Source organism: Heloderma suspectum, chromosome 11 (assembly GCF_057233095.1).
Source record: "Heloderma suspectum isolate Gila_16-S chromosome 11, 16-S_ref, whole genome shotgun sequence".
NCBI classification, from domain to species: domain Eukaryota; kingdom Metazoa; phylum Chordata; class Lepidosauria; order Squamata; family Helodermatidae; genus Heloderma; species Heloderma suspectum.
Window position 1 is genome coordinate 27,526,894 of NC_139468.1, and position 23,030 is coordinate 27,549,923.

The 23,030-nt window shown below is 46.2% G+C and overlaps 1 protein-coding gene across 4 annotated transcripts in view; it reads right to left on the reverse strand.

Annotated features, from left to right (window-relative positions):
• Positions 1–7,537: 7,537 nt before the first annotated feature.
• Positions 7,538–23,030, reverse strand: part of RHCG (Rh family C glycoprotein) — a 56,112-nt gene continuing 40,619 nt past the window's right edge. For all 4 annotated transcript variants that reach the window (XM_084817302.1, XM_084817299.1, XM_084817300.1 and 1 more), the window contains 6 exons: positions 22,811–22,948; positions 20,891–21,027; positions 19,508–19,632; positions 15,980–16,053; positions 14,989–15,084; positions 7,538–12,175 (listed from right to left, as the gene is read on the reverse strand). In XM_084817302.1, the coding sequence (XP_084673428.1) occupies positions 15,013–15,084; positions 15,980–16,053; positions 19,508–19,632; positions 20,891–21,027; positions 22,811–22,948 (546 nt within the window). In that variant the 3' untranslated portion in view covers positions 7,538–12,175; positions 14,989–15,012. The remainder of the gene's footprint in view (positions 12,176–14,988; positions 15,085–15,979; positions 16,054–19,507; positions 19,633–20,890; positions 21,028–22,810; positions 22,949–23,030) is intronic.

Here is a 23,030-nt window from a genome sequence, read left to right on the forward strand (position 1 = left end):
GTTTTTATTTAATCTACTGCTTTTAATTACTGCTCTTATTGATTTTTTTTAAATTGGCTGTTTTGATGTTGATTTTGTGTTGCTTTTATTGTTGTTTATCTTGTCATCCCCTGCCCTGAGACCCAAGGAGTTGAAGGGTAGTATACACATTCACAAACATAAATCAAGTAAGTAAATTCACACATGGCCCACACATGCATGTTTGATTACTTGAGGATTGCAAGCATCTAGTCTCAACCCACATGCACGAATGTGCCATCACAGATAAAAGGCTTTGCAATGGCTATCAGCTCCTATCACCTCAAATGAACTGCTTTGCTTTGCAATGGAGGATGTTTGCAAACTCAGCTGTGAGCCATGAAGTGCTGAGTAGTCAAGGGGCAAGAACCAAGAAACCAAACATACATGCATGTGTAAACTGCCAGTGTGGCAAGCCAGTATGATGTCATGGTTAGAGTGTTGGACTGGGACTCAGGACATCCTGGTTCTAGTCCCCACTCGGCCATGAAGCTCACTGGGTGACTTTGGGCCAGTCACTGACTCTCAGCCTAACCTACCTGACAGGGTTGTTGGGAGGATAACATAGAGAGGAGGAGGATCATGTAAGCCACCTTGGGTTTCTCCACAGGAAAAAAGGTAGGATGTAAATGTAATAATAAATAAATAAAATAAAATACAATTGGCTGTTAGCCAGTTACTCTCACACACACAGGGATTAAACATGTCGACACTTCAGCCATAGGCACACTGTCTCTCTTGTTCTTAAAGAGGAGGCCTATTGAAATGAATGAGGACTTTCTCGGTATAAGTAGCTCTGCAGCAGCCCTTTCAGGGACTGGATCATGATCTAAGCCCACCCGCCTGCCTACTAAACACAGGATTAAAGACTGCTGTTCTCTGTCCCGCCTCCTTCCCCGTTCCTATACTAACATCGTCCCCTGGGGGTAAGCCGCCATCTTTACATGATAATTTTTTTAACCTCATTTCTGCTTCTTGGCCTTCAGCTCTCAGGGGATTAGCCACTAGGCTGGGCCTGAGAGCCTACTTGAACGTGCCTTGTTTTATCCCCCCACCCCCTTCACCACCATCACCCCATGGGAACCTGTCGCAGGACAGCTTCAGTCAATGGCTTCATCCCTTCACATTCAATTTGTACCTCCTAATCCCCCACCACCACCACCAAAGACTAGGCCTGAGGTTTCAATGGCTCCTTTTCCTACATGCCTGTGGTGGGGACCCTCCTCAAATGCACTTTGCTCTCTGAAACAGGATAGACTTTTGCTCTGTACAACACCCTGTGTGTATAGGGGCGGGGGGGGGGGAGATACTTGCTTTCCCACTTAAGCTCCTGACAAGCATTGGCAGGGGGGGCGGGGGAGTTGAGGGGTCATAGAAGAGTGCCAAAGGCGCCTGAAGCCAGAACAAACCAAATTTAACAGTCAGCCAGGAGGGAGAAATTCCATCCTTCTTGAGAGCCAAAATCTCCACAGCAACACCTCACAGAGGCTGGTTTCATTTCATATTATTATGTGCATTCGCCAAATATTTAGCACAGTAGCAGAGCTTGGGAATTTCCCACCATAGATGAAATATTAAAATGGCTTCCCTTAGACCAGCAATTCCCAAATTATTTGCTGGCTCACACTGGTCACCCACAAGAGGAACCTGTGAAGCATGTGTGGAAAAACTGAACCACCATCTTCCAGGACTATAGGACACCCCAGAGCAAGGAGACTGTACGCAGCGTGGGATCTCCCTTCCTTCTGCCCATATAGGGGCAGAGTGGCATCATTCCCGGGAAGAGAATGTAAGGTTGTGTCATGATTCCATGCCACAGCCCAGCCAAAATTTCTCAGAAAACTTTTTGCAGGGAAAATGTCAGAGATTGTGCTTTTCATCAACCCACCCACTCCCCCACACTAGAAAAAGAAGGCCATTTTGCAGACCTTTTTTTCACAATATTCCCCACCATTTTTTTTTTTTTCATGGCAGCCACCATTTCCCCCCACAACACCTGGAACGATGCTAAGCCTGAGACACTGCGGAGGACACAAAACAGTGGCTACGCAGCCGACACAGAAGGAAGGAATGAAGGAAATTCCTTGTGCTACTGCCACTGCTAATGGTGAGTCCCATCCCTGACAAACTGCTGGATGTTTCTTTCTCTCTTCCTGGAGAAATTTGATAAAATGGGCCTCTCTAATTTCTCTGCCCACAAACAGGGTGGAGAATTTTGACAGGCCATTTGCACACAGCTGTGCCGACATTACAATGCAGAGGAGCACGATTAAGCACTAACACCAGTTGGTGTAAGGGCTAGGAACATAAGCACCTGCCTTATACTGACTCAGAGCACTGGTTCTTCTAGCCCAGTATTGTTAACACTGACTGGCAGCTGCTCTCCGGGGTTTCAGGCAGGAATTTTTCCAGCCCTACCTGGAGACGCTGGGGATTGATAGGGGTGTATGAACCCCACTTACCAGTCTGCTCTGGGATCTGCTGGGGGGGGAGGGAGGAGATCCGTCCCTCCCCCTGGAATCCTCCCCAGCCAGTTCCGCTCCATGGTGAGTCCACGGAGCTGCCGGCCAGGGCTGGCCGCAGCCGGACTTCCGTCCACTGCCAGGCTGCGGCCACAAATGGCATCCAGCATAGGGGACGCCATTTGCATCCCTGCCCTTTGCCATGATTGGCTATGTAAATATTTACATAGCCAATCACGGCAAAGGGCAGGGACACAAATGGTGTCTGCTATGCCAGATGCCATTTGCGGCTGAGGAACGAAGATGACGGACCCGTACCGGCTGACCTCAGTTCACAGGGTGGTGGGGGGGAGCAGTCCGTTCTGCCATGGACTCCTCATTGGAGTCCATGGTGGATTTCTCCGCCTTCCCTAGGGATCAAACCTGGGACCTCCTGTATGCAAAGCAGGTGCTCTAGCACTGAGCCATGGCCCTTCCCAAGCAGTTAAACAGACTGTGTACTTGGGAACAGAAATCTGGAACACAAATGTGAAAAGGTATGATTCCATTTTATTCAACAATAGAACTCCTGCAAGTACATCCATGTCAGCCCACAAAGCTTCACTACAATCAGCTTTGCCCACAAGGCTTCTACTGCAATCGATCTGCCCAGTAGGTCAGTGCCTGGCACAACAGGGGATAATCATTACCAAGTGATGAAGGCTCACTCCACCTTCTTGACACTTTCAGTAAATGGAGCAGGGGTGAGGTTGTTCAGTCCCTCTCTTCTTCAGCTGAAACGAGACCTACACCTTTTCTGGCCAGCCCAGGGCAAGTCTTCATGGCAGCCTTGTCTTTTGAATCACAGGGTGGTGTCTAGGTTGTGAAGCGGCAACTCTATCCCAAAGGGCAAATCTATAATACTGGACACATTGGCTTGTGTAAATGCTGGGTCGGAGGTAGCATGAGATCCAGGAGCTGGGAACCAGGAGTCATCGGAAGTTAAAAGCCAGGAGTCAAAAGCCAGGAGGCAGATGCAAATGGAAACCTTGCTGAGGAAAAGTTCCAGCCTGACCCAGAAGTTGTTATAGCCCTTCTGGGCCAGGGGGAAATTGGGGAGCCTAGCCAGGCCTGACTTGACAGATTCACTTCAAAGCACTTTGCTGTTCTGACCTGCAGCCCTGGTCACTCCCTAGGAACAGAGTTTATTCGTAATGTGGAGAGAGAGACATTTTGTGCAGTGGGAACCAATTTTATGTGCCGTTGAGCATAACTTTTAATAAAACGTTAGGTTGTTTATTTAAAAAGAAACAGATGATAAAAAGAAAGAGAAAATAAAGAAGAATACTGTTTTCCTGAATCTTCATAGTTTTATCCTAATCATATAATTAGCACATTTGGAGAGAGAGAGGAGAGCCTCTCCTTCTCTCCCATTCTTTTCAAGGCACGTCAATTTTTTAAAACCTTCCTCTTTTTCTTTCTCATTTTCCTTTCCCATCAGTTTTTCTTTCTTTCTTTCTGTTATTTTTGTTTCCTTTCATCCTGTCTCTGCTCATTCTCATTTTTCTTTCTGTCTTTCCTGCTTTCTGTCAATATTCCTTCCTTCCTTCCTTCCTTCCTTCCTTCCTTCCTTCCTTTCGGTCAATTTACCTCTTTCTTTCTTTCTTTCTTTCTTTCTTTCTACCTTTCCTGGTCTTTGTCAATGTCTGCCTGCCTGCTTTCCATGTTCTCTGTCAATTTACTTCTTCCTGTCTTTCTGTTTCCCTCCCTCCCTTCCTTCCTCCCTTCCTCCCTTCCTTCCTTCCTTCCTGTCTCTCTCTCTCTCTCTTCTTTCCTTCTTGTCTTCCCGTTCCAGAGTACTAATTAGCCCTAAGTGGGGGCAGGGAATTTATGCCAAATGCTTGTGCAGAGGGAGAAAGGGCTTAGAAAAAACTGCCACGCACAGCAAGAACACACATCTCTGGGTTCTTGGTTCTAGTCTTGACAGCTCCTGATCATTGTTAAAGTTTGGGGCAGGGACGGACACGCATGCACACACACACACACACACACATAGTCAATGACTATGGATCTCTAACAGAATATTTTCAGCAGCCTCCCCAACAACAGTGCCATAGGACTCTTTTGGTGTGAGAGGAAAACCATGGCGGTTAAAAGTCTGCCAAAGATATGAGCAACATAAATTAAAATTAGAATGGTGAGGATACATATATTAGAATGGCGACGACACATGGGAACAGCAAAGGAAAGAGGCTTGGATTCAACTTTGTGTCTGCTACAAACTCTCTGGCCTTGGGAAATTCATGCTCTCAGATGGCCTTTGTTCCTCATCTTTAAATAGTAGCAACTGCACTAAGCAGTTGTGGACAAAAATATAATAGAGAGAGTCAGACACTTTGCACATTAAAAGCACCAGAGTACTATGAGTAAATCTACACATCCTTTTATGCGAGGTTGTCTTCATAGAGTGGCCACTTCTATATCGCCAGCAAAGAGGACACAGGTGTACGTAAAATGTGCATGTGCTAATGTGTAGGTATAGAGGCAATTTTAGAAATTATGGCTATAATTTAAATAGAAATACGATACCTCACACCATAGTGGGGAGGATGGTGACCAGGTCCCCAGTGTGCTTGCCTGCTCAGTCTGCTTTCCAGGTGCTCACTGTGGATGGGCAACTTCTAGGCCCCCTGCTGCTCTCCCTTTTTCTGGTTCTTTATCTTTAAACCAGGACTGGACAAGCACTTCAAAGAGAGGATGCCTCCAAATCAAGGACTGTTCTCTGTAAATTAGGGCACATGGCCACTCTACTAACAAGTCCCATTGCCATAACTCTCACTACCTCTGCTACAGATGATCATCTCGATCAGTGGTCCAGGTTCTTGGGGGTTCTTAGGCAAGGCACCCTCAATGTATGGGGCTGTCCCTCAGGAAGTCTACCTTCTCACCACCAGTGTCAAAAGCGGTGTCCTCCTCTTTCTCACCATTGCTCCCACTTCCTTTCTTGACAAGCAGAGAAGCAGTAAGCAAGCAAGCAGTGGCATCTCCTGCTCCTTCTTCTCACCACCACCCTTGTCTGGGCCAGAGTGAGAGGCAGGTGAACAAGCAGGTTACAAGGGTGAAGAGGAGGAGCAAGTCCAGGGACCTTTTGCCAGTGGGCCCCTGGTGGGGTGAGGGCCCTCAGGAGGTGCCTGACCATACTTACCCTTGATGCCAGCCCTGATCTCTATAAAGATATCTAGTGAACCAGATAGCATGCCTTAAGAGGGCAAATTTGACCCGAAGGGGCACCAGTTGCTCCCCCCTTGCATACATTAATTATTGCAACCCTTACGACAACCCTGTATGTCAGTAAAATTATAGGAGGGGCTGGCCCACTGTCAACATGCTCCCTGCCTGCCTGGCTTTCAGCCCATCCAGAGGATTAGACTCCAATACCTACAGTGCAGCTGGAGGCTGTTGTTTTGTTTTTTCGCACAATGCTCTAGACTTTAATGCTTTAAAAATCTGGGACAATGGGGAGAAACAAAATGGTGGACACCAGAAGATATCCTGATATCAACACAAAAAGAAAACAAGCAAGCTGGCTGTTCTGCTGTCCTGCAAGAGAAGCCTTCCCCCCATAGTTTAGTGAGGATCCACCCGCACAGGAGAGGCCCAACCAGGGCACTTTACCAAGAGCTCCCTCAAACATGGAGCCTTGGCTGGCAGGAGGCATTGAGGTTACAACAGTGGCTTGCTTACAGCCACTTAGTGAGTTCCAGACAGAGACAAGATTCAACGCAAGAACTTAATAAGAAGCTGCCTTATACTTTGTCAGACCCTTGGTTCATCCAGCCCAGTATTGTCGACACTGACTGGCAGCAGCTCTCCAGGGTTTCAGGCAGGACTCTTCCAGGCCTACCTGAAGATCCCGGGGATCGAACCTGGAACCTTCTCAAGCAAAGCAGGTGCTCTATCAGTGAGCTACAACCCTTCCCGAACTTCCTGGTTTGTCATTCAGTCTCTTAGCCACTACCCTACACCAGCTCTTTTATACAGTGGTTGACATGGAGCATGGGAGCAAAATTAGTTGCTGGCCAGGACTCGAAGCACTTTCTGACCCCCCCACTCCCCCTGCTTAAATAAAAGTAATCTCAGGTCAACTCAAGCCAGATCCTGGCTTATCACAGCAGGCCGGGTTGTCTTCAGCCCATGTCCCCATGCCATGCTGTTGGAACACGTCGCTATGGAGCCTCTGCCTTTGTCACATTTTTCTCCCCCATTTCCACAAAGCAAACTGTCCAATTAAAACAGGGTCTCTTTGCTTCCATCTTTGCCGACAGTTAATTAAGATGCTGCTGCTGGCAGCTGCTGACAAATTCTAGGAACATGTTATAAAGAGGGAGGTTTTGAGTGTGTCTTTATCCAGCATGGAAAATGAGGGTGTTGTATCCCAAGGGGACATGAATAGTTTACGCTTAACTCTCTCCTCAGGTGTGAGAAGTACAAGCAGCCACAGAGAAGGGCAGCCACCTTTTCTTACCTTTCATCTGGGCTCCTTTTCTTCCCCCCTTCTTCTATATTCAGGGCTTTAAAACAAATATACATGCAAGCAGAGCCAAAATGTGCAGTTCAATGAAAAAAAAAGTGCAGTTCCAAAAGAACATTTGTGCAGTTCAAAAATCTAAGTCCTGAAACATTTGTAGGATTTGCATGTCTGAACTGCACAAATGTTATTTTGGAACTGCACATGTTGTTGATATAATTGCATGTTTTGAGTCTGGTAGGTTGCACATTTTTTAAAACTCACACTCTCTCATGCCTGCTTTTTTTAATGTTCTCTAGTTGTAGCCCCAGACTGATCTTACAAGGAATGCCTTGGGATACTTTGCTGCCTGACATGGGAACAACAAAGTGTACCCCACCTCCCTGTTTCCCATTCTGCTGCCCCTTATGGCTCCCCCTTTCCATCAACAGAGACAGCTTTGCCACATAGAAGGACAATTTCTGCATCTTACAGTATTTTCCTTCCCCCCACCTGCCACCTTTTTTGTGGGGAGCTTACAAGAGAGAAAAAAACATACTACATCCATCTCCAATTGTGGGAAGAGGAATTTAGGGGTCTTTGATGATAAAATTTATTTGAGGATAAAATTTGAGGATAAAATACAGCAGACTTTGGTTGCATTTTGTGAAAATTTGTTTATTTACAACATTTACAGATTCAGGAAAGAATGACAGGGACAAAGAAAGCAGGATGGTAACACTAATCCTTGGTGTGAGAACCAGAGTCCAAGATGCTTGCAGCATTCAAGGATGCTTCTGCTAAGCTTCTATTGTCTAGCATCTATTACAGCCAATTCATAAAACAACTCACTTTCCCCCACGCCACATATGCAGTCCCTACATAAGGAGAGCCCTGCTGGATCAGAAGGACCATTTAGTCCAACATCCTCCCTGTTTCCCACAGTGGCCAAAAGGATGCCTCTGGGAATCCCACTAGGTGGGCATAAAGGCAAGACCCCTCATCTCTTGCTGCTCTCTGGTAAATGGCATTAAGAGGAAGTGTGCAATCTGGAGGTTGTATCTGCCCATCCTCGTGACTAGTAGCCATGGACTTTTCCTCCATGGATTTGTCTAACCCTGTTTTGAAGTTGGCAGCCATCACCCTAACTGGTGGCAGAGAGTTCCATAAATTAAATTATGGTGAAGGACTTCCTTTTGTTTGCCTTGAATTTCCCATCAAGCAGTTTCACAGGATGACCTTGAGTTCTGGTATTATGAGATAGGGAGTAAAACTTATGTCTGTCATGTCCCTCCCTTACTTGCCTTTTTTCTAAGCTAAAAAGCCCCAAACCTTTCTTCATAAGAACGTTGCTTTAGCCCCTTGATCATTTTGGTTGCCCTTTTCTGCACCTTTTTCAGCTCTATGATATCCTTCTTAGAGACACAGTGACCTGGAATACATGGTATTCCATAGTACATCGTATTCAAGGTGTGATCTCACCATAGATTTACATAATGGCATTTTATATTGGCAGTTTTATTTTCAATCCCTTTCCAAATGATTCCTAACATGCAATTTGCCTTTTCCACAGCTGCTGCACACTGGGCAACATTTTATTGAGCTATTTGGCATAGCCCCAAGATTTCTTTCATGGCTAGTCACTGTCGTTCAGACACACACCAACAGTGTGTATGTAAAGTTACGATATTTGCACAGTGGGCATTCTTTTACACTGACCTACATCGAACTGCATTGGACATTTTGTTGCATGTTCACCCTGACGGAAGAGATCCTTTTGGAGCTCTGTGCAATCCTCTTGGGTTTTCACCACCCTGAACAATTTGGAATCATCTGCAAACTAGGCCACCTCACTGCTCACCACAAACTTTAAATCATTTATTGTTCAGTCGTTCAGTCATGTCCGACTCTTCGTGACCCCATGGACCATAGCACGCCAGGCCTTCCTGTCCTGCGCTCTCTCCCAGAGTGTGCTGAAGTCCATATTCATTGCATCGGTGATGCTATCTAGCCATCTCATCCTCTGCCGTCCCCTTCTCTTTTTCCCTTCAATCTTTCCCAGCATCAGGGTCTTTTCCAATGACTTTTCTCTTCGCATTAGGTGGCCAAAATATTTGAGCTTCAGCTTCAGTATCTGTCCTTCCAATGAGCAGTCAGGGTTGACTTCCTTTAGAAAAAGTCTAAAAGCACCAATCCATATACAGATCCTGGGGAGACCCACTTCATACTTCCCTCCCATGTGAGAACTGCCCATTTATTCCTGCTATTTGTTTCCTGTTTTTTAGACAGTTACAGATCCTTAAAAGGACCCATGACTGCTAAGTTTACTCAGGAAATTTTGAAGGCCTTCATCAAAAGGCCTTCATCATTTTTGAAGGCCAAGTATACAAGTTCCCTTGCCTGTTGTCACCCTCAAAGAACTCTAAAAGGTTAGTGAGGCAGGACTTACTTATGCAGAAGCCACACTGATTCTTCTTCAGAAAGGCTTGTTCTTCCATATGCTTTATCACTCTACCTTGAATAATGCTTCCCACCAATTTACTCAGAATAGATGTTAATCTAGCTGGCTTGTAATTGCCTAGATCCCCTACTACATTTTTTAAAAATGGTGTTACATAGGCAATTTTCCAGTCCTTGGGTACAGAGGCCAATTTTATGACAAGTTGCATACTTTTGTTATAAGTTCAGCAACGTTATATTTGAGTTTTAAAGAACTTTTATGTGGATAACGTCCGACCCTGGTTATGTATTCATTTTTAATTTGTTAATAAGCCTTAGAACTTCATTGCTCTTCACCCCTATTTGACACAGTTCTTCAACTTCCTCCCTGAAAAATTCAGTTGAGGTTCACATATTGCTCCTACATTTTCTACCATGAAGTCAAGAGGCAAAGAGTTGTCAGCTTCTTTTCAAACACCTTTCACTCCCTCATTGTCTACTACAGAGTGGACAACATGTGGTCCCTAAGGGGGATGGGACTGGAGGGGAGAATGGCCCTCAGAAAGTTGTCCACCCTTGGTCATTTGGGCAAGACTCCCATTTGTTGAAAGAAGCTTCTTTTTAGCCTTTCATAGCTTGACTCTGCTCATTAACCATGCTAGCATCCTCTTAGGTATTGATGCTAACTTTCCACACCCGTAGCATACATTCTAGCTGACCTTCTGTTATTGTAACTTTAAATAACCTGCAAGCATTTGGAGCACTTTGGCTCTCTTGACTCTTCCTTTCAACTTCCTTTCAAATTATCCCCTCAGTTATTTGATTTTTTAGAAGTTTCCTCTTTTGAAGTAAAAATGTGACGGCATTGGGCTTTCATGGCAGTTTCCCACCTACATTAATTTTAAATTTGATAGCACTGTGGTTACAGTTTCCAGTGGGATTAAGTCCAGAGTTACCTCCTTCTAGTTGGTTCCATGGTCAACTGTTCTAATTCATTTTGGATATCTAGAATTTCTTTTTCTTTGTTGTGACTCAAACATGCATTTGCTTAGTCTATGCAGGGTAATTGAAGTCACCCATTATTATAATGCTTTCCACTTTCAATGCCTTCCCAATTTCTTTCTCTGTCTCAATATCACCATCAAGAGTGAGTCAAGAGTCATATTGGTCAAGAGTGAGTCAATAGTATAGCCTTATCACTAAATTACTTTCATGGAAGGGAGGGGGACTTTGGTATTACCAACTATGGCAATTCTGTGGAGGAGGCTGCCCCTCTAAGGTAGATGCCCTCCAGATGTTTTGGACTACAAATCCCATACCATTGGCCATGCTGTCTGGAGCATATGGGATTTGTAGTCCAAAACATTTGCAGGGGCACCAGGTGGAGGAAGGGTGCCCTAAAATCATCTCATCACTGGACTCTTTGACATTCAGCACCACACCACCACCCCAATATGGTCCTTGCTGTTCTTTCTATAGAGCAGGGGTACATAAGAAGAGCCATGCTGGATCAGACCAAGGGTCCATCTAGTCCAGCATTCTGTTCACACAGTGGCCAACCAGCTGTCGACCAGGAACCCACAAGCAGGGCATGAGCGCAACACCACCCTCCCATCCACGTTCCCTAGCAACTGGTGTACGTAGGCTCACTGCCTCTGGTACTGGAGGTAGCACATAGCCATCAAGACTAGTAGCCATTGATAGCCTTTTCCTCCAGGAATTTGTCTAACCCCCTTTTAAAGCCATCCAAATTGGTGGCCATCACTACAGAACCTCAAGCTCGGGGCTCAAATCTGCTGACCTGGGGTCCCAATTTGACCCTCTGGATGGTCCTGCCCCCTTCCCCCGGCCCCATCATGTTTTCCCCAACCACTGGTCATTTGGTGGTTTCCTGGTTTTGTGCTCCCCTCCCCCAATCTAAAATGTTGAAATACCTCTCCTAAGGTTTAGTTTCTGGCAGTAAGAGCTTTAAGGTACAAGATGCTGGCATTTTTGCAGTTTTGGCTCCACCCCTTTTTGGCTTCAACCCCGCCCACCCCTGGAATGCGGCCCCCGAAATCTTCTCTGAAATTGTATTCAGCCCCCGAGCTGAAAGAGGTCCCCCACCCCTCTTGTAGGGATACAGACTCCATGGCAAAAAGATGGTTTGACATGAGTGTGGGATATAACCAAGCAGCAGCATAAGAGCATCCCTTTCCAGATGTGTTTGTTTTAAACAGTTGGGGACACAATCTAGCTAATGTTAAGCACTTTGAAGATCCATTTATTTCAGTGGGAGAGATTTGAACATGGGCCGTTAGTCTCCCATTGTTCAACTCTCATGGGTCTTTCAACACGCTAATCACATACTGACGTTCTGGGTCTTGGGCATGTTGGTATTCCTGGCCAGGGCTGGCCCTAGATGCTGCTGCCACAAGAGGGTCCACTCCACTTAGAGAGGAGAGAGTTCTCTCTTTGGATTGGCTGTGGCGCGAGAATTTTCCAACTTCCCCAGGAGAAAAAATATATATATTGGGAAAAATAGAAGGGAAATCCCAAACCCATCCAAGGATTTGGAATAATACATTGCATGGCACGCAACCTTCAGGAGAACATCTTGCATCCAGATGAATGATGGTACCAGATCTTGTCTTTTCCAAAAAACCATGAACCTCTCCTGAGGTGGGGGTTGGGGGGGGGATACCCAGGGTATAGAAGGAGACCAAAAATCAGTCACCCAAGAGAATCCCAAATGAAGAGGCTGATGGTATGTCTGGTTGTCTGCAGTGTCCTACAAGGAAAGAAAAAGAGAGACGTTCTGTCAGTTGCTGAGATAAGACACCAATTCCTCCTCTGTATGTGCTCAGAGAATGTTCTGTTTCTACTAGACAGGGTTGGCCAGGTAAGCACTTGGATGGGAGATCATCTTGCAACCTTGCATGAGCTGCTCTGAGCTGTCTGGATGAAGGGCATAGTAAAAATGAAATAAATAAAATAACTGATTGATCTCCCAGTTGGTACCACACAAGCCCCTGCAGATGAGTTTTGTTTGTTTTAAGGCCTTGTTGACCTAAGGCCACTTAATAAATATTTAACATTTGTGTAGCATTTTCGAGCCTTCACAGTACATCACATGCATTATCTAGTTGTTGCCTTTACAACAACCCTGCAACCCTCCACACATACACAGTATTTCGGGGGGTCTGTGAGTCCATTCTGGGTTTCAATCAGAACTAGCCAGAATGCTAAAGGAACTATCAGACATTCTGAACCCTATCCCCCAAATTGGTTCAGCACCTTGGATAACTCCTTTATAGTTCTGGCTGGTTCTGACTGAAACCCAGAGTGGATTCATAGCCCGACCAAAATTGGAACTACCAGCCTCCACTGGCAAAACAAGCCCCCGGGCCCCTGCTGCCTCCTGGTGCAGCCACCCCTGCCAAATTCGGCAGCCATAGCAAAAAATAAAGTAAAATTGTTGTTTTAAATGGCAGTTTTATCACTACGGAGCACTGAAAGGAAACCTGCTGATTTTGGAAGGAAGATTTGAACTGAGAACCTCCTGATTTGTAGCTCAGGCTCTTAACCTCTATGCCGCAACCTCTCTCACACAGAACTTCCATCTCTTCCTTTCCCCTTTGCCATGACAAGAACTGCAGAATCTTCATGGCTGTATACTTCAGGAGTCAGTAACCTTTTAGAGCCTGCGTGGACATATCTGGAATTCTGAGCAACTGTCATAGCCACCACTACAAAATGGCCTCCATGCGGGGCCTGCCTAGTTGCCAAGGTCAACCAACTTGTCCAAGAAACTGAGTACAAGGAAGAGGTTGAGTGTGAGCCCCAAATACCAAACCACGTATTAATACCACAAAGCACAACAAAGTACTCATTTTACAAAAGACAAACCGATGAAGCTCAGAGAAACATCACTTGCTCCCCCCCCGCCACCAAAAAAAAAGTATACAGAGGTTGGGTCCAGAGGCATTCTTAGGAAAAGAAGTGGGCATGGGCAGCTGGAGGTCAGTGCTTTCTAGCACACACAAACTAAAATATTTGGAAGGAGGAGGGAGCTTTGGCAGTTCCAAAGGGAGAAGTCTGGGGGCACCACAGTGGGAACCCCACATTAGCTTTTGCACATAGAGTTGGTTCATATTTTATGGGCCTGTTTGCACATAATGGTGGCAGATCATGGGTTAATTGCTTAACCCACAATTTGCCATGGCATATGCTGGCTGCATTCTGCAACCTTTTTGAATTTCCCCCCCTCAATCAGGAGTTGCTACGTGACATCTGAACCTGGACACTATAGGTTAATCATGGTTTAAACAACCCCCAGTTAACCTAACTACTAACTGCAGCTTAACTGTGGGTTGTTTAACCCACAATTAAACTATAGTGTCTGGGTTTGGACGTCACATAGTAGAGGGTTGAATATTCAAAATGGCCACGGAATGTGCCCAGCAGGTGTCATGGCAAATCGTAGGTTAATTATCCGACGATTTGTTGCTGTTACGTGTGACCTGGGTCAATGTTTCACAGAGGCCCACGGGCCTCCAGATGATGTTGGATTCCAGTTCCCATCAGCCCCAGACATTGCCAATGGTTGGGGATCATAGGAGTTGTAGTCTGACAACACCTACTCTGCCATATAATATAAATGCAGACCAGTGGGAGTCTGCTCTGTGACTTCTTGTAATACAAGCTCAGGGTCACATATCCAGATCGCTACTTCTTAACCTACTTTAAGCACCCTTTTATAATCACAATTTGGGCTGTTAAGGAAGTGCAAAAGGGGTGAATTTTCCCATTCCTTCAACAGCATGGTTTTTGCTCAGTGTGTCCATTCTAATTAATCTGAGTGACAAGACGAGTGGTAGTTATTCCAGATTACTTAATTCAGGACTTTAAAAAAAATGCAAGTAAAAGATGCAGGATTTCTCAATGCCTTATTTTTCTTCTTTTTTCTTTTTCTACTATCTGAACAGCAAGGGAATGCAAAGAATGATTCTTCATAACTGCCTCCTTCCCTTGGAAGGAGTTTACCGAAATCAGAAGCTAAATGTTGCTCAGAGAAACTGTGCAAGACATGGTGTGCATGTGTGTGTGTTTCAGTTGGCTTTTAAAGACATGACATAACCAAATATGGGTTGATCCATATGTATGTATATATGTTTTTGTTGTCGTCATTTGTTACATTTATATCCTGTTTCTTTCCTCGAAGGAGCCCAAGGCAGCATACCTTATCCTCCTCCTCTCCATTTTATTGCCACAACAAGCTTGTGAGGTAGGTTAGGCTGAGAGTCAGGCCCAAATTCACCAGTGAGCTTCATAGCTGAGTGGGGACTCGAACCTGGATCATCCAAGCCCCAGTCCAACACTCTAACCACTACATCACATTGGCTCCCCTGTACGTATATATACACAGGTTGTTCTATTATTAGTGGTTGATTTATCCTGTGGGGTTTACTGAGATGTTGTCTCAAGTGTGGTCGCCCACCCCTGTTCTTTGGGAGACGGCAGGTTAAAAACAGAAACAAACATGTGCAAATAAAAAAAGGAAGAACCAGAATTTCCCTGGAATCATGCATGGCCCTATCTTACCCTTTGTGTGTTTGCTCAGATGGATTAGGGGTCTGCCATAGGCTTAGCGTTTGAGTCATGCATACAGTATAAACTGCCCTCCTCATCACCAGGCACCTGTGCAGAGACAGCAAAACATCTGTTGGGTCACAACATCTCCTCTGTCTGTCTGTCTGTCTATCATCATTATCATCATCAAAAGCCTCTGTGCCCTGGAAGGCCATGGAAGACGCGGAAAAATGAGCTCTTAATACGCAAAGGCCTTCATAATATTCAATGTGGTCTTAACAGGGCAGGCAACAGTGCCACCAATTGGTAGAGTGGCCATATAACAGTCCACGCCAGAGATGGTTCAATCCAAGCAAGCGAGAAGATCTCCTTACGTAGATTTTTATTCTGATTTTAATGCACCACTCATATTTAGGGAGCTCTGTTTACTAGAAAACTTGTTGTTGTTTTCTGAAGGCAAATTTTGTGTCAGAGCACATTTCAATCCATCGGGCTTCAAAAGATGAGTCTGAGGAGGGAGGAGAGGGCGACGTGGGGGGATGCATAGGCTTCCAAATATAGAGGTCAATAGGGCTTTACCAAAAAATACTCCCCAACCTGAACTTCAGCTATTGAGCAGTATAGAAATGTAATTGATAAACAAACAAACATACTAAGGCTAAGAGTTGCTTTTTATTTTTAGAAATGGAGTGCATCAACAAATAATATCCTGACCACTAGGATGCTGCAACACCTTTGAAATGTATTCTCTCTCAAAATATGCCTTTCTAATTATATTTTCTCTTACAATACACATTTCTAAATTTTCTCACATATGTTTCTAAATGCAGTGTCTACTGGGGAGATGTTTGAGGCAAGGAGTGCATCAGAACATTCAAAAAGTGTAAAAGCCAGTGGATAACTACCATTCTGATCTGCAACATTAGTCTGCAGGTCAGCTGTTTCAGAATTCACAAGGACAGAATTCGACAGGCATCCTTACCTAAAGGTCTACAGCACTTACCTCCCAGTAAACATTATCCTCAAAGCAGTTTTCATCTGTGGGGTCACCAAAGAAGGGCAATTTCAAAATCCCACCTTAAGGAAAGAAAATAAAACACTAAGCTTATTCATACTTCTTCTGGGGTGCTTTCACACTCCTCTCCTTGCAATCCAGATTTGCTTAAGCTAACTTTGGTTAGAACAAACCATAGTTTGCTGAGTTCATATGTAACACAGAACTCTGCCTGGTTCTAAGTGGAAGTGGACGCTTTCACTCTTCCTCTTCTCACTCATGAAAGAGGAGATGTGGCGAGGGAGAGCATGTGAGTTTGAGGTTTGCCAGAGTGCCCTTCTGATCACAAATTATGGTTTTGGTTGGGGGGGGCAGGGGGAGCAACCTGTGATCCTAAGCCCTTGGCCTAAATCATGTAGCCCTAGGCAAAATTGCAAAAGCCCACTGCAAAGGATTAGTTCAGACCTCTGGCAAGAGTGAATCTATCTCTCCTCTAACAGGGGAGAAAGAAGAAGAGAAGGGGGTTGGAGAGAGGGAGGGAGGGAGAGGGGGAGAGCGGGGGGAAACAAGTGGTGGAAGAAAGAGAGAAAAGGGGTGGCCTTGCCCATGTTTGGCTCTGGCTTTGCCCACGTTTGGCTCTGGCCTCACCCACCACACACATGCAGCCCCCAAGGAAATGCAGCCCATAACAGAAAAAAGGTTCCACACCCCTGGTTTAGGTGATAATCTGAAGTGGGCCTGATAATACATATATTAAAGGTAAAGGTAAAGGTGTCCCCAACCAGTCGTGTCCAACACTAGGGTGTGGTGCTCATCTCCATTTCTAAGCCGAAGAGCCAGCGCTGTCCAAAGACTCTTCCGTGGACATGTGGCCGGCATGACTGAACACCAAGGTGCACGGAATGATGTTACCTTTCCCTCCGAAGCAGCACCTATTTATCTACTTGCAGTTTCTTGCTTTCGAACTGCTAGGTGGGCAGGAGCTGGGACTGAAGACGGGAGCTCACTCCGTCACGCGGCACTCGGGTCTCGAACTGCTGTCCTGCTGACCTTCCGGTCTGCAGTTCAGCATCTTAACCACTAAGCCACCGCGGCACATATATTAACATATATTACTTAGGTTCAAAGACTTGCCTTGTAATCGCTGCATTCCTGCTTGTCATAGGCTAATCATATGTATATATGGGCTCTGGCTTGGTCTTTTCAGATTGCTCTTTTTAATCAGGTAATCTGACAGGTTGTTCCGTCTCCTCTTCCCTCCCCACTGGCCTCCCATCTCAGGGCAAGATGGTTCTTCAATAGCCCAGTTGGGTTACAGAGCATCAACCTCTACTAGAAACCATGAGGAGATTCACTTTCATCCCTCAGCTTTGTAGGATTCATAAGAGATCACCTAAGAGGAGAAACCCCTCAAGAGCTTTGTTCTGTACAACAAGACTGTTGGATGAGTGGCAGACAACCATTGCAGAAGGAAGAGCGGAAACATCGCCACTAACTTTCTTGCCATATCCCAACGTGCCACAAGATAGCAGCAGTGAAACATCAGAAGCAAGGATTGCCATAGGACTAGGGATGGGTGAGAATTTCAGTTCAGTTAATTTTTTGTAAGAATGTACCCGAATTCTCAGAGTTCCTCATATATGAGAGAGGAAGAACCTGAAATTTTAAAAAACTTGAATGCAGGAGAAACCGAAAGTGACAACCGAAAGTGACAGATCCATCTATTCAGGCTCAGGGCTTTGAATGCTTGGCTCTTAAAAGCCTGGCTTTTAATCCCAGTGTATTCAACCATGTTAGTGCTGAATCAGGGTCGCCACCTCTTTTTTTCTGATAGGCTCCTCATCTTTAACAGCTGCATGAAGGGCAGGTACATCATGGTGCTTTCCATGCTGGGAATAGCTGCACCTATTGAATGTGGGCTGCTGCAGATGGGTGAGAGTTTTGTTTCAGTTTGTTTTTGATAAGAATTTACCATCATTCTCAAAGTCCTTCATATTGGGGAGAGAAAGAACTTGAGATTTTTAAAAATTCAAATGCAGGAGAAAGTGAAACGGACAGATGTACCCATCCCTGTATAGAACTAAAATGGTGGGCAGCAGTCACTGGGACAGACAATACAGAACCGGGGGTGGGGTACAGGGGGGTGCAGGCTGGATGAGGTTCAACTTCGATCTGGCCAAAGCCAAACTAACCCCACCCCTTGCCCTCCCCAGGTCAGTCACACAAAGCACACGAACAAAAGAGACTTCCCTCTCTGATGGCTCACAGAGGGAGGGAAAGACTAAAGAGAAACGCTATCCAAATTGCCAGTAGCCAGGTTCACTATGACCCGGTTCGCATGTAACAGCGGCAAAGCATGGGTTAATTAATGGCTGTTCACCAAGGGATAGAGACATGCCACTGTGTACTCAATGGACCTGTTTGCATGTGATGGTGACAAATCATGGGTTGATTAACCCACAATTTGCCGTATCACCTGCCCTTGTCTCTTTAAATATGCAGCTTCCAATCAGCCCAACTGTAGGTAGGGATGTACAGAGTGTGTGAAATCGGTTCTGTGTGTGTTTTGCAGATTGTCAGGCACCTTTTGTTCCGTTGTCCTTTCACTGACGGATTCTTTGTGTGTGTGTGTGTGCAGAAAAATATGCAAATAATTCTGTAAGAGGTTTCGCAACAATTTACATAATTTATCTTAGTATGTAACATTTAGCGACTTGTCCCTCATTCCATTCAGCTTTCCCCTATGTATATTTACCAGTCTCAGCAAAAATTTGCGTATTTTCTTATGAATAAATTTGCATAAATTTCCAGAAAGTAAAAAAGAAAGAACTGAAAGTCCATGGATTCTGTGTGGCCTGAGGGGGCCAGTCCATAGTGGATTCTGCAGGTCAGATTCATAGAAATCCCAGCTCATTTTAGTCCATCTTGAATTTCTCCAGCATCCCTAATTGTAGGTTGCTGTGTGACGTCCAAACCCAGATGCTTTGGGTTGTTTGTAGGTAAAACAGCCCAAAGTTAACCTACCCAAGTTAACCAGACTGGATTGGCAGTTGAATCTTCAACACTGGTAACGGGGTAGCATCCTCCATTGCATCCTAACAGAGCAGGATAGTTTAGGGGTGCAGAACAGACATGTGCCACACACAGCTCTACCTCTGAGAGAGGGGGAAGGCTGGGGTAGGGTGTGTGTGTGTGTGCAAGAGGAAAGGCTGGGAGCCTGCTACCCTACCTCACAGCATCTGCTGCCTGAAGCAGATGTCTCACTGTGCTTAATGATAGGGCTGGCCCTACCGGAACTTGCTGTGACATTTCCTCCTCCACATCTGTCACATGCTCACAGGAAGCTGCCTCACACCAGGTGAGTCCATCTAGCCTAGCCCAGCTTTCTCTTCCCCGCCAGGCAGTGGCCACCCAGGGTCTCAGGAGAAGAAGGATCTTTCCCTTCAGCCCCACCCTGAATCTTTTTAACTGGAGATGCCAAGGACTGAAAGGGAGAGGGGGCCTCCTTGCAGGAAAAGATGGCCCTCCGCCACTCACCTACGATGGCTCCCCCTGCCAAGCCCATGCCCAGCGACACAGCAATGCCAGCTGCCTGGAAACCGCCTTGGACACTGGGCGTCCTAGTCCTGTAGTCTCCCGTGAAGTCAAAAACACGGATGAGCCTGCGATGGAAAGGGAAGCAAAAAGGAAAGAGGAGCCAGTGAGGCTTTCTTCCACGTCAAGGGAAACCACAAAACAAAGCTCTTTTGGAATCATCTCTGCCATTTTGCAGAGCCTGCCTAGGTCTCCCTCAGATGTTGGGCTGCTAGTTAACATATGGCGAGGGGTGTAGTGGAGCCGGGGTTCAAAGTATCAAAGCACCAGGACTTCTTGATTAGCAGAGGTGATGATGTCAGCTACTACCTCCCTCAGGATTCCCTGTTCTCTCTGAGCTTAGCTGCAATCCTCACAGAACAATGCATTTTCCCAGCAACAATGAGCTTTTCTACATTAGGCTGTTAATCCACTGTTAATCTGCTGTATCCACTTTTGGTTTTGTCACAGAATTGAGATCTGAGCACTACATGAAGAGCATTTTTCTTTCCTGCTCTTCCACTACGTAGCCTCTAGGTTGTATAATGGAACAGCAAAAATACACAAGAGGAAATCGCACTTTCTTTCACTTTCACAATTAAATGTCGCATTTTCCCTACTCTGAAAAAAAACTCCCTGAAAGTGTGAAACTGGAGGGTCACAACAAGACCTAAAGAACCTGTAGACAACCATGAGTAGGGAATGACAAGCGCATGATAAATGCCTCAGGCAGAAAACCCCAATAGAGTTTTGTGAGCTCTCCCTGTTGTAATGTGAAGTCTTTTGTGGTGGCTTGGTCTTGAGTGGGTAATTAACCCCCATTACCTTTACAAAATACATATATAATACAGAGAGGGAGTGAGAGAGAGAGAGAGAGAGAGAGGAAGAGAGATGAATCAATACAGTTGCCTGCATTTTGGGTCTCTCCTTTGTCATGATGAGCACCTAGACAGCCAAATTTACCACTACACCAAGGGTAGGCAACTAGGTGCCTTCCAGATTCTTTGGACTACAAATCCCATTGCCCTGAGCCAGCATGGCAAATGGTCAGGGACAGGCAAATTGGAGCTGTGGTCCAAAACATCTGGAGGTCATTGGGTTTTCCTACCACTGATTATGATGATACTCTTCCTTAAATGCATCCACATAAAATCCCCCCACTCAGAAAAAGCCTATTGCTTAGCGGCACGGATGAGTTTAGCAAAAATGTGACCCTGCCCCCCAGACACACACACCAGTCATTCTATAAACTAGACTGTCCACAGTCATATCCCCCCATCGTTCCTCCTTCTTCAAAACATACAAAACACAACCCCACTCCAGAGATGCTCCTCTGCTCCTCCTCACCCATCCTTGCCGTAGACACCCTCGGTAGCAGCAGCAGCGGTGACAGCCCCCACAATACCTCCGATGATGCCTGGCATCCCGTGCAGGTTGTGGATGCCACACGTGTCTTGGATGTGGAGCTTGGACTCTAAGAAAGGCTGGCAGGAAGGACACAAGGACAACACATGGCGATTCAATATTGACAAGTGCGGAACTGCAACAAAATGCGGCAGCGTGGAGTGCTCCTGCTTAGGATGCCAGCCACGCCCTCTTCCAGGATACTCCATGCCATTCCCCCTTCCGCCTGGTTTTCTGTTTCCATCTCCCCAACAGTCAGCCAGTTTTATTTATTTATTTATTAGATTTATTAGCCACCCATCTGGCCACTCTAGGCGGCATACAATACTAATAACATGAAATACAATGAATTTACATAATCAACTGAACAAAACAACATAACAAAACAACACTGCTCTAAAAAACACCTAACCCACCCCAAACGCCCACCTGAACAGCCAGGTTTTTAAAGCCTGGTGGAAGCTCATCAAGGAGGGGGCATGGCGGAGGTCACTAGGGAGGGAATTCCACAGAGTGGGGGCCACCACAGAAAAGGTCCTCTCCCTAGTCCTAGTCCTCCCTAGAAGGCCTACCGAAGCTGATCTCAATGAGTGGCATCCCTGGTGTTGTTGGAGGCACTTCTTAAGATAGACCAGGCCAGAACCATATAGGGTTTTAAAGGTCAATGCCAACACCTTGAATTGGGCCTGGAGAACAACTGGTAACCAGTGCAACTCCTTTGGCCCTGGAGTGATGTGATCTCACTGATGCCTGCCTTTAATTCTCATTGGGCTCTTTGGGGGTTTCGTTCCTCCTTAGGATTTATCTTCTAAAAGTGTCTGTGTCTGTGGTATTTCTGCAAACCCTGGTGTTCCCCCTGCGCCTACTGATACCTACTTCTTGTGTGCAGATGGTGCCATTTTGGCTATATAAGGATCCATGCTTGGAGACTAGGTCCATATATAGGACCAGCTTCCTAAGTCACACTATCGAATCAAGGAAATTTGTGGAAGGCAGGACTACCAACAGGGCCGGTGCCAAAGATAGGCATGATTGGGCACCTGCCGAGGGCCCACATCCCAGCAGGGGCCCACTGACATGAGCCCCCTGGACTTGCTCCTCCTCTTCATCTCTGCAGCCTGCTTGCTCACCTGCCTCTTATTCTGGCCCAGACAATGGTGGTGGTGAGAAGGAGGAACTGGAGATGCTACTGCCTGGTTGCTCACTGGCTCTCTGCCTGTCATGCAAGCAAGGGGTAGCAATGATGAGGAAGAGGATGAGGGGCAAGAGCAGCTGGGGACAAGTGGTGAGAAGATAGGCTCACTGAGGGAGGGGGCCTATTGGAGTGCCTTTCCCAAGGGCCCCCCAAACTCTGGAGCTGGCACTGACGGCAAATATGGTTATTGATCATGTGGAGCAACAAGCCAGGAGCCTCAGTTCAGACAACCTGCTAAGCTTTCCTATTTCTGACTAGTTTTGACCTGTGTGCATTATCAATACGACAGAATTCACAGCAAGCCAGGATTCCCCCGGAATGCCGGTTTACCGTTGCATCTGAAAGTGGCTGATGTGAAACAACGAGGAGGGATTTTGATTTCCCAGCAAAGGGGAGCAACAGCCTCACTTCTGCATTGTTGGCTCATTTGCAGGCGCCAGGGATCAGCATGGCTGGGCACCTGCCAAGGCCCACTACCCAAGCAGGGCCAGCTCCCATGCTGACACCCCACCACCCGGCCCTGCGCCTCCTTGCTGTGGCTGCCTTTTCCCCTGCCCCCTCTAAACAATGACAAGCAGTGATGAGAGCGAGGATGATGGGAGTTGTAGTCCAACACATCTGGGAGGGGGAGGGAAAGTCTGCTCTAAAGCATTCAGAGGTGCCCTTACCGTGAGGTAGACGTACCCAACAGTTGTCACAATGCCACAGATAAAGCCAACGATGAGGGAGGCATACGGGGTCAGCATCATGTCTGCAGACGTTCCCACTGCCACGCCACCAGCCAGGGTGGCATTCTGGATGTGGACCTGTGCAAACACCGCAGTCCATTCAGTGCTGATCTTTGCTGAAGGACCTTATGGCCCACCTTCACCTACATGAGCCTGTATG